General features: G+C 33.7%; 1 protein-coding gene across 3 annotated transcripts; it reads right to left on the bottom strand.

Moving 5' to 3' along the window:
• Nucleotides 1–345: 345 nt before the first annotated feature.
• Nucleotides 346–8,837, bottom strand: LOC122587183 (lysine--tRNA ligase-like). Of its 3 annotated transcripts, none has more exons than XM_043759281.1 (24): nt 8,773–8,837; nt 8,637–8,678; nt 8,479–8,547; nt 8,352–8,396; nt 8,179–8,251; nt 7,956–8,047; nt 7,804–7,845; nt 7,674–7,718; nt 7,514–7,580; nt 6,852–6,908; nt 6,582–6,750; nt 6,415–6,505; nt 6,244–6,329; nt 4,659–4,756; nt 4,517–4,579; nt 3,846–3,941; nt 3,462–3,741; nt 2,946–3,042; nt 2,695–2,851; nt 2,087–2,230; nt 1,915–1,983; nt 1,060–1,188; nt 895–955; nt 346–673 (listed from the first exon to the last, which is right to left on the bottom strand). In XM_043759281.1, exons 1-24 carry the CDS (start codon nt 8,790–8,792, stop codon nt 666–668), a joined length of 2,100 nt encoding a protein of 699 aa, XP_043615216.1. In that variant the 5' UTR covers nt 8,793–8,837; the 3' UTR covers nt 346–665. The 3 variants fall into 3 exon arrangements, with proteins under 3 accessions (XP_043615216.1, XP_043615215.1, XP_043615213.1); XM_043759280.1 differs by having other exon boundaries at nt 7,804–7,854; XM_043759278.1 differs by having other exon boundaries at nt 7,804–7,863.
• Nucleotides 8,838–11,298: the final 2,461 nt, after the last annotated feature.

The raw sequence follows: 11,298 nt of genomic DNA on the forward strand, positions 1-11,298 counted from the left end.
TCATAAAATAGGAATGAATATGAAATTGCGGTAGCTCTCCTGGATCCTAAATTGAGTATAAATACTAGAGCCCATATTGGAATGTTAGGTGTCCCGTCGCATTTTATATAATACTCCGTATTTGATATACATATACATATACACACAATATTACATAACATACAAGAATTCAAAAAGAATGGAAGTGAGCCAGAATCAACATGGCTACATAGATAAACTATAAGAGCAACATTACCATAGTTGCACTAATTCACTATGTATTTAAACTTAACTATGTATATAAAATAATAGAGAAATAAAATGCAATAGGCAGCTGTTGTGCCTGTTCATGAAATGTCAAGAGAATTAATACTAAAGTTTAAGAGCAACATTACCATAGTTGCACTAATTCACAATCCAGTTAATAAGATAAGTTGACAATTCAAAGTGCAAAGTAGTAAAAGATGACACCACTGTAATGTAGTGTTTTAGGACTGCAGAAGCAACAAGTGCTTCCAGCAAAGTAAACTAATTACATACTTGACCCACACCATACTAAATGTAGTTTAACTTCAAATAACCTTTCTGGTGTAGTAGAATACTTGGACTGAAGACATGACAAGTACTTCATGCAAAGTAACCAGTGGTTCCAGAGTTGGTGTATCTTCAGCTTCATCCTCGACATTTTAATTATCTATAACAAATCATTAATGAGCTCATTATTAGCCTCTCCAACTAACACTGTACATTTTAAAATTGCAACACTTGTTTATATATTTATTATTGAACGGCAAAATTGCTACACTTAAGGTAGCAATGTAAACTTTACAGAAAGCAAACAATAGAAATTGGGATGTCTATATATGCACATCAAACAAATGAAATTAGATGACGAGTCCTGAGGAATACGTGTACCATTGACGGTGTGTTCATGGTGTAGTTGTGGCTCCATGATCGGGAAAGTATAGCTTCCTGTCTGACAAAGATGAATGAAGTTGATTGGTCAATAACTAAGTATTCAAAAACATTACCACTGAAAAAAGGTAGAACACAAAAGATATGAGAAATTCAATCAAAAACCTTGATGATCTGTAAATCGGTGAGCAACATTGTAAGCCTATCAATACGCAAAACCCACCCACCGGTTGGTGGCAAACCGTAATCAAGAGCCAGACCTAACACTGTTTCCCCATCTCCTGATTGTTGATCCTGAATGAATTTTTCAGTTTATTAAAAGTAAGAAAGTGTTAACTTCGGAATATTTCATAATGTGTAGGGATGGAAACCCCCTTTTCTCCAAAAAGCTACATAAAGAACATATGGTTTAAGTTATAATAAAAAATTTCACAATACATGATTCTAAAAAATCAACACATTAACAGTACATTTTGGGTGATTTGTGTGACCCGTTTGAGTCAGACTGGCATGATTTCGAATCCAAACGGGTCTGGTTGGTAAGGCTGGCAAGGAACACTGTTCGTCAAATTGAGATTATGAATAACCACTAAGTAGTGCGTCAAATATAATTTATAAAATTCTACTAGTTCGGCAAGCTTTCTGGATAAAACGATTTCGAAGATTTTAATTATTAAAAATACACTCTGGCAACTTCCATACCACTTGATCTAGACGAGAATGATTTTGGAGCACAATGGGTTAAAATTTCAATTGTAACCAGATCGTGTAAGTTTGGCTTGCACAGCACCTACTGCCTAATGAACTTAGGTATCACATATAGCAAGTGTCAAGAACAATTACAAAAAAGATACTTCTTCTAAAAGATTAAAAAAAGGATATGGAGTTTTAATAATTTCAACCATTTGCTTTTTGGCTGATATAACTCGAATCAACCCATTCACGTGTAAATAATGGGTCAAAATCTCACTCAATTTCTTCTACATATCAAATTACACATTTTAACAGAATGTGATGTACCTTTCCTTGAATTTCAAATCGCTTCCCGTGTACCAAAGGGTCATTTTCTTCAGTGTATGAATTTATGAGCTAAGTGAATAAAAATGAAACATCTTAGGATTAACAGAAAGTAGCATAAAGAATAAATGTAAATAACTAAAAATGTAAGAATAGCATTATATTAGTTGCATACCTCTAACTTGTTGATAAACAATTGGAAACGTTCAGCCAATCCTGATTTAAGTGTAAGTGCTTTTGCCCGTGGACTCATAATTTTCGGGTGCTCGATGATGAAAGTAGGATTAATACAAGAGTCCTCTAGAAAGTGTCTTACAAGCTGCATATACCACATAATACATTAACGGGAACTTAACAAAGCAAATGCCACTTAAAGATGTCGATTTTTAGCTTCAAACGTGTCATTTTCAAGTAGGGGCTAAATGATACGGAAATGATTGACTCTCCCTTATGCAATATGATATAGGATGTTGCATAAACTGATACTAGACATTTTGGTAACTCGCAACCAATTTAAAATATATATTTTTTGAATTTATTATTTTATTAAGAACTGTGTTATAATATATTTAAGATAAGATTTGTAATCATATTTAACAATTTAGTTATATAGAAAAAACTAGACTCAAAATATAGTGTCAACCAGCCTGAACGGCTGAACCAACTGTATCAAAAATTCACAGATCGCCCAGCTTGCCCATTTATTCATCTAGGGAAAACTTGCGATTTCAAAACCACCAATATTAAAGTAGATGCACAGACGCTGTAAGATAGAACCATTACTTGCTCCAACAGTCGTGCTGTCGTTTGAGGTGGTGAACAATTGATGTCAAACTTGGTGCATGCATCAGCAAGATACTGTCTAGCTTCCTCACTCGCAAGGTCTTTGGGTATGCTTAGATTCGCCATCTTCTCCAACTCTTTTATCACAGAAAGCCTCCTGAAAACATTTGAATCAAATTAGTGAAATACTAGCAAATACAAGTAAAAAGATAGTAAAATCGACCAAAGATATACACTAGTAAGCAAATGACCTGAAAGGAGGAGTGAAGTCAATTTCAATTGGGTCTTTATCATACCCATTGGCATGATATGCAACTTTGTAGCCACCTGTCAGCTCCTTCACCATGCCTGGTTATTATGTGTTAGTAAACATAGTTGCTGACACAAGTAAACATGGCTGATTTAATTCCAACCACTTGGAAATTTATCATCTCAGGTCATTTAAAGTAAAAGAAAAAATGAAATATAATAAGCTTAAAAAGAAAAACAGGTCAAAAGCCGCCGCTCAACACTGTAACCATAACTAATAGACCCTCCTGAACCTTTTAATTCAAAAAGTTGGATTATAAATCAAACTATGTTAATCTGTAATTATATTTGACACTTATTATTCATTAATCAAAAGAAACTTTATACAAAAAAGTGTCTTGGTTGTAGTACCAAAGTTTATATAACCTCCGTACTCATTAATTTCAAAACAAGTCTTTTTTTGCCAAACAGCTTTGACACCTAAGATTTTACAGAAAGAAATAGAATTCAACACTCACCGCTTAATGTTTGTTCAGTCAGCTCCATCAAGTAGTCGTAATCTGCAAGAACCATATAGAACTGACACATGAATTCAGGACAACGTATTAGACCAGTCCTGTCGTTTCTGAACTGTTGTCCAACCTCATACACACGTTCTTTCCCACCAAGAACAAACTGCTTCAGATAAAGTTCAGGAGCAATTTCCATAAACATTTTCATGTTTAGGTCATTGTACAGAGTCACAGAAGGATATGTATCAGCTCCACCAGAAACCAAGGTTAATATTGGAGAATCGACCTTGAATAAAAAAATATTAGCCAGGTTTATAATTCAATATACCACTACTATTAACAACTAAATAAATAAATAAAAACAGAACATATAAGTTGCTCAGGGCTTACCTTCAGAAAACCAAGATCGTCAAGGAAATTGCCAATATAAGAGACGACTTTTGTCCGTGTATCGTTTATAGCTTTGACCTCCGAGGATGTCGGATACTGAGAAGATATAAATATGATTGTATCATGAAGTGAAGAGTAAAAGTGGAAAAAGATGTGGGAGGGACATACGGGTAATTGTACGATAACACAGTTAGTGTGTCCAACATGATTACAACTTTATATGACGATTGACAAACGATAATGAAGTGTCTTTCACAATTCAATTTTGGAAATATATGTTTAAGCAGTTTTATTAAAAATACTTCCCATTTCCTGCAAACATCGAAACTTGACACACTAAATGGCTAACGAATTAGCAATTCGAATTCAAGGTTTACATTAAGGGGTTAAAGAAATTAAAGTTACATATATGGATCATAAAGCAAATAATGCATTTAATTTGGGAAATATATGTTTAAGCAGTTTTATTCAATATATGATACAATTTGTCCGGCCCTTGACCAAATGAACCCCTTAGCCCTAGTATCTTTTTAAGCATATCATGACCGACTTTGCCCATTTGAGACGCTAAAGATAGAGCATTTCCTAAATCAAGAAATTTATTATTGAAAAGGTCGATAAACTGTTCACTAATTGTGGAAGCTACATATAGCATGCCTAGTATTGAATACCTGATCTTTTAAGATATAAGAATTGGGATTTCCACCACTTTCTGGAGTCAAAGCATCAAATTCCTGTAGATTGGAAATACAATTTTAGGTCACTAACGAACCCACCACGTGGCATTAGTCAGTTACCCAAAACAAGTTTTACCTTCATAACGGGCAGCATGGGTGGCATCCTACGAAGACAATAAGACAAACGTTTGATTGTGCATACTCTAATACTCAGATCTCCTGCACTACTATTTGCTGTCATAGGGAAAAGCAGAAACAATTGAGGAAGGAGAAAGTAAAATTAAGGAAATAACTTAGAGGTGGTAAATTTAACCATTTATCTATAAGATATACGGGTTATCATTCATGTCTAGTCAATTTCATGCAAAAAAAATAGCTAAAAAGAAGATCTCAGGTGTTAAAGGCTCTCAAGTGTTTCAATACAAAATTACACAAATCCTCAATTCATCCATAATTGTTATATAATATAGCCTTGTAATAAAGCATAAGACGTTTTTAGGTGGAGGACATTACCTCCCAGAAAATATACAGAATTCATGAAGATAAGAATTTATAAAAAAATCTAGGAAAAATAAAGTTAGATATAAAAGAAGAGGAAGACGTAAGAGCTTGAATTTTGTAAACAAAACTAACGCCAGATATATGTTGTTTTACCAACTAAACCTGGCTCTACAACTAACTTATTTGCAACCAATAAATAAAATCATAGTTGTAAGTATCGGTCGGTGGTCTCTCAACGGCCGACCACCTTCAAGAATACATCGGTCTTTGTGGAGATATATCGTAGACTATAAGTTATGAAGACATTTACTTTTAAATATATATATATATATATGTGTGCAATATCCTAACAAACAAGTCAGCAACCATATAACTAAAACGTTTATTATTTATTCAATTATAGTTTTCAAACTTTTTATCAAAAGTTTAAGTATTATTATATTTGTTGTTCATTTACAATTAAAAAGAAATAAAATCAAAATGTATTTCAATGGGCTCATATATCCAAAAACCAAAAAAACATAGGCCCAAACGCAAGTAAAAACCCTACATTCCTACAAGTAAAAAACCCAAATGTCATGTCATAACCTAACTATAAAACAAACCCCAACTCATTTCCACAAACCCTAGCTCACACTAACTGCTGCGTCTCGTTCTGTATGGGTAACCAATGACCAAAAATGGTGATTCGAAACCCTCCCTCCCTCCCTCCCTCCTCTCTGTGTCTCTCTGAACCGTAATTGTGAAACAGGTATCGTTCTAGTGTAATCGCCCCTCCCCTTTTGTAGTTTTGAGACTGTTGTGAGATTGTAGATTGAAAGTTCGAAACCCTGAGAACCTTAAAGTCCCGTTCTTTTACCCTAAAGAGTCAAACTTTGGGTTGACCTCTTTTTACCGTTTGGAACCATCAAAACCGCCAATTCTCGTTATTAACTGAGGCTGCTGAATTTGACAGCGAAGTGAGTTAACGTAAAGGAGCACCCCCATTATCCATTTTAACGCTGTTATAACGGGCGTTAAAACCATTATTTACAACACAGAATACAAATGTATCATATCATCATAATGATTCTATATATTGATGACATCAACCAAATCAAGTGAGATATTCATGAAAAAGTAACAAATCATGAGTGAAATAGGTTGACAAGAATAAGGTTCAACTCAAATAGAAGCCAGACTTAAAAACAAAACAAAAAGTGGAATATGATGTTGCCAACCTGGAAACCCAACAACACCAACATAGTCTCCAACTCTCAGATCAGAATGAAGTTCATGAAAACGATTATTTGTATCATGAGCATACCTGTAAAAAGACGTGTAATTCAGTTGAGATACGTAGTTTCTTCAGAAAATAATTAAAATGAAAATGGGACAGGTAGCTTAATTACGTTGGAAAAGCCTCGACTAGAACTTGTCCACCGAACCCTACCAAGTCGTAAGTTATAACATCTGGTGAATATACTTTTCTCATAAGTCTTCCTGGAAAGAATGAACTTGTGTAAATCATCATGATAAATAATTATGATAAAAAAAGTAAAGCAAACGTTATGCTCACCAGCCAGGTAAGTTCTACGTGAACCCCCAGCCCTGCAAGTTTTTAAGTTTTTATACTTGTCTATAAATACAGGAATGGGTGTTGTCAGACTGATAACCAATCTATCATATAGGATGCCTTGTGTTGCCTTACGATCAGCAATTGTATTCAGTCGTTTCTGATGATATTGCTGCAAGTAGAAAGAAGTTGTTCCATATGAAGGTTTGTACGTGGGTGTAGCCCATAGTAAATAAAATAAATTTAATAACCAAAACGAAGAAATTTACATACGCTTGGATCCAGGTCTTGATCATCTTCTAAGATCCGGATTTTAAAAGGCTCAGGAATCTAGCATGCACAAACAATATTACATACATGCAGTTAAAGTTACAGAATGAGTCTGTAATTTGTGTTACTAGACTTGTATCTTTTGTATTTTGACCTCTAGCATCTTGCTAGTCGGTCTTTTTGTTTAATAAAATTGTGCCGTTCAAAAGAAAAAATACATGCGTATAATATATAATCAATAAAGGAAACTGCAGAAATGGCGAGAACAAAAATATATTACATTCCGTCCTTGAAATTCACATTCGATGACGGATACAAATGCATCTACTATAGATGATGCATCATAAATTAAAACTCATTCATGATTTTGAATAGGTTAATGCATTAAAAGGTTACAAAACATTTCACTTGTGATACTAGTTTTGACATAATTTTGAGTTAATTAAAGTGCTTCAGATTTGGAATGAAGAGAACTGCAAAAGGATGCTAATATGCTACATCATGTTGATTTGAAAAAAAAAATTAAAAAGAAAAGGACAATTTGAGGGTGACATTTGTTGTTTGAAATAAGTAAAATAATAATAATTACCGGATCAACTATAGCATATAACTATTATTACAGTACTATTAATATTTAAAGTCTCATAGTATATGATGATAAATACCGGTTTGTTAGCACCGATTTCTTCTAGAAACTTTTCTTCGCACTTCTTTATCATTTCGTCAATTGTCCTGAAGCAAATAATATATTAACAACGATAACAATAATGATTATAATAATAACAATAAGTATTTGGATTTTTGGAGTGAAAACAAACAGCTTACTTATTGTCGATGCCCATCTTCATCAAGCTTCCAAACAAACTAACCCTAAAAAATAGATAAACAAAAACAAATTTCAAAGAAAGAAAAGTAATCAATATATATATATATAATGTTAAATAAAAAGGCTCACCTTTTGGTTAGACGTGGTTGTCCATTTGTGACAGGTTTCACTCTACGAATCCTTAGCAATATGAAAAACATTATAAAATAGATAAACAAAAGTTTGTATATGAAAATGACAATTACAAAAAATAAAATATGTTAAAAAAGTAAACAACTCACAATTCTCTTGGATTCACCAATGATTTTCCTTGACGTACAGTTGGATCCAAGTGTTGATCATCTACTAAGATCGGGATCTTGAAAGATTTGGGCTAGCATGCAAGAGCAATAAAAATGATAGTTACCGGGTTGTTCATAAAGAAGCAGACACACACACACACACACACACACACATATATATAAAGGAAAACGCAGAAATGGGGAGAACGAAGATAATAATTACCAGGTTGTTCATAAAATGCTTGACGTGTTCTCGATGCATGTCTTCTTCCATTCTCCTGAAATCGGCAAGTTTTCTGAAGCAAAACAATAACGGTAACAACAGCAACGGTAACAACAGCAACGATAATTATAATAACAAGAAGTATATAACTCGAAGGCAAACACAAAACTCACATATTTTCTAACCCCATCATCTTCAATTTTTCCGCCACACTAAGCCTAATAAAATCAATAAATAAATTTCAAAAAATGGAAAATAATCAAAACAATAGAATAGAAATGTTAAATAAAAAAGGCTCACTTTTGGGTTACACGTGGCTGATTATTCGTGATAGCAGATGAACAAGTATTAGCGTTCACTTTACGAATCCTTAAGATCATACAAATAAAGATTTTTTTAAAAAAAATTGAATAATAATAATAATAATTAAATTAAATAAATAAATAAAAAAGACTCACTTTTTGTTTGGACGATTCACCATTGATTTCCCTTGGCGAACCCTTGTAATCACAGAACAAAAAGTAGATATAAAAACTGGGTAGAATATAACATAATTCAAGTTGAATAATAAATTAAAATAAAAAAGAAACTCACCTCTTCTTCGGATTCAGCATTGATTTTTCTTTACCAACCCTTACCAATCACAAAACAAAATAAAAAGGTAGGTAAAAAAACTGGGCAGAATATATGGATAAAATTAAAATTACAATAAAATTTTATACTCTATTTTTTTCCCTTAAATTGCCACATCATTTTCTCTTTTTTTTTTTCCTTTTTTCTTTTTTTAAAAAAAAAAAAAATTCAACTCTCTCAACAATACTAAAGATAGATCGGTCCTAAGGCTTTAATATTTTGTAAATTAGACTTAATATTTGAATTTTGAACTAAATATTATTGATAATTTGTATTGTAGTAACACTTTTTTAATTTTTGTATCAATATCTGGTGAAGCCATATCTATATCTATAATTTCTTATAAAACATATTGGAGTCTAACACACATTACCTTTAATTATGTATCTTTAAACAGCACCCTACTAAGATCTAACACACAATCACTTCTTTCTCTCATTCCTATTTACACACACGCATATCGATTTTTCCACCGCTGTTTTGTATTATCATCACCGCCAACCCTCGTACTCTTAGGAAGGGTCATCGCCCATCCCAACTTACTAATAATACTAACATTTTGGGTATGTTTGGCACAAAAGCTTGGAGCTGAAGTTGTATTTAAGGCTTGGGGCTGGAGCTTGACGTTGGGGCTACGCTCTGGGGCTTTTTTTTCAACTCTCTTCCTACGAGCTTTTATTTTAAAGACCTTTTGGGGCTTTTAGGAGTTTTTCGGGGCTGGGGCTTTTTATTTCTTATGTATTACCAAACAGAGTTATAATTTTCAAATGAGCTTATTTTTAAAACCTAGGGGTTTTTAAGTCTTTAAAAACCCCTAAAAACCCATTGCCAAACAGTCCCTTTATATGTAAAATTTTATAAAGTTTTGATTTATAGTTTAGTTAGTCTGTCCCAAAGTCTAAAATCTTGTAACACTAAGCCCACTTCTTTTAGTTACATACTTACTTCACATTTTTTACCTGTCTTTCTCGGGAAGACTTTCTATTATCTTTTTCTTATATCTATTTAGCGACTTTTAGTTTTCATTTCTTTTTTTTTTCCATTTCAATCTAATAAAGTTATCTTGATTTGTTCATCAATGATCATTCAGTTCTGTTTCTTAAAAGATAGGGTAAATTACACAAATGGTACCTGAGTAAGTGTCGAAATTTCACTTTTCGTACCTCAAAGAACTTAATTGCGCGAGTCATAACCAGAGTTGCCAAATTTGCACGCTCACCATACCTCTGCCTAACGGAGACAAACGGATCGTTAGATCTGGTCACATGTCACACACGTGAGGGGGTATAACAGTCTTTTCACACCCATATCTAACCTCCCTTTTTCACATAATTTTAAACAAATCACATGTACTATTTGTGTAATTATTAATATTGATCAAAACATCATATCTTCTCATTTTTCCAGAAGACGAATGAATCATTAACCAAATCTTAGTTTTTTCTTGCACATTTTTTCAATCTTTTATTTTTGACAAAGATACATATCTATTATTTCTGACAAAGATACATAGATCCAAAAGCATATATGAGCTCAACGTTTCAACTCAAAAGTTCATGCCACCAACATCTTTGAATTTTGTATATTACAAACAACTTTTTTATCTCTATCTTTCATTTTTCTTCATCTATTTAAGCATGAAAATAAATAATTTTAAAATAGCCACAAAATATCAATCTAAATCATGTAAATGTTGTAGCAGCTGAATAATAATCCGACGATTGCTCAAAGGAGGTTTAGCGGTAGATATGGCGGAGGTGGGCGGAGATCCGAAATTCGAAAATGGGGGTTTGGTCGGATTTACACACTAATCGCCGGCGTTACGGTTGACCAACTCGATTACGTGACTGATGTGACTAATTTATACTCATTACCCACATCATTATTGGCCATTTTAGTAGATGTTTTAAGTCGTTTTTGTATGCATTTGGCGCGTTTATGGTGTTTGTTAGTGTTTTTAGGCTCTAAACAGGTTGCGCGCCCATTTGGTACATTTTCGGATCATTATTGGCCAGAAAGTACGTTATGTTGATGAGAGTTTATCTGAATGAACGAGACGGCAGGGCTTAGCAAGTAATCGAGACCAAAACAAGATGGTTCTATAAGCTCTTGACTGCGCCGCAGTCCTGATCCACGGAAGTAAATGGAAAAATCCTCACTGCGCCGCAGTGGGGAGGGCTTCAGACCGACTGCACCGCAGTCAAGGAATGATGAAAGGAGGTCGTGGATTCTTACTGCACCGCAGTGGGTATCACTCAAGCCACTGCGCCGCAGTGGGTGCACGGGAAAACAGACCCTGACTTGTTTCTGCATCAGATTTTGAAGGGGTATAAATAGGAAACCCTAACTCAAAAATTGGGCATCAAATACTCTTTCTAGGAGCTGCTCTATAAGGATTCTTCCTTCTCCAATCAAGTGTTTCACTTAGGCGGATTCATCGAAGATATTACGGGCACCCATCTAGATCGTACCTACATTATTGTCTTG

This window comes from Erigeron canadensis, chromosome 2 (genome assembly GCF_010389155.1).
Source record: "Erigeron canadensis isolate Cc75 chromosome 2, C_canadensis_v1, whole genome shotgun sequence".
Taxonomy (NCBI): Eukaryota; Viridiplantae; Streptophyta; class Magnoliopsida; order Asterales; family Asteraceae; genus Erigeron; species Erigeron canadensis.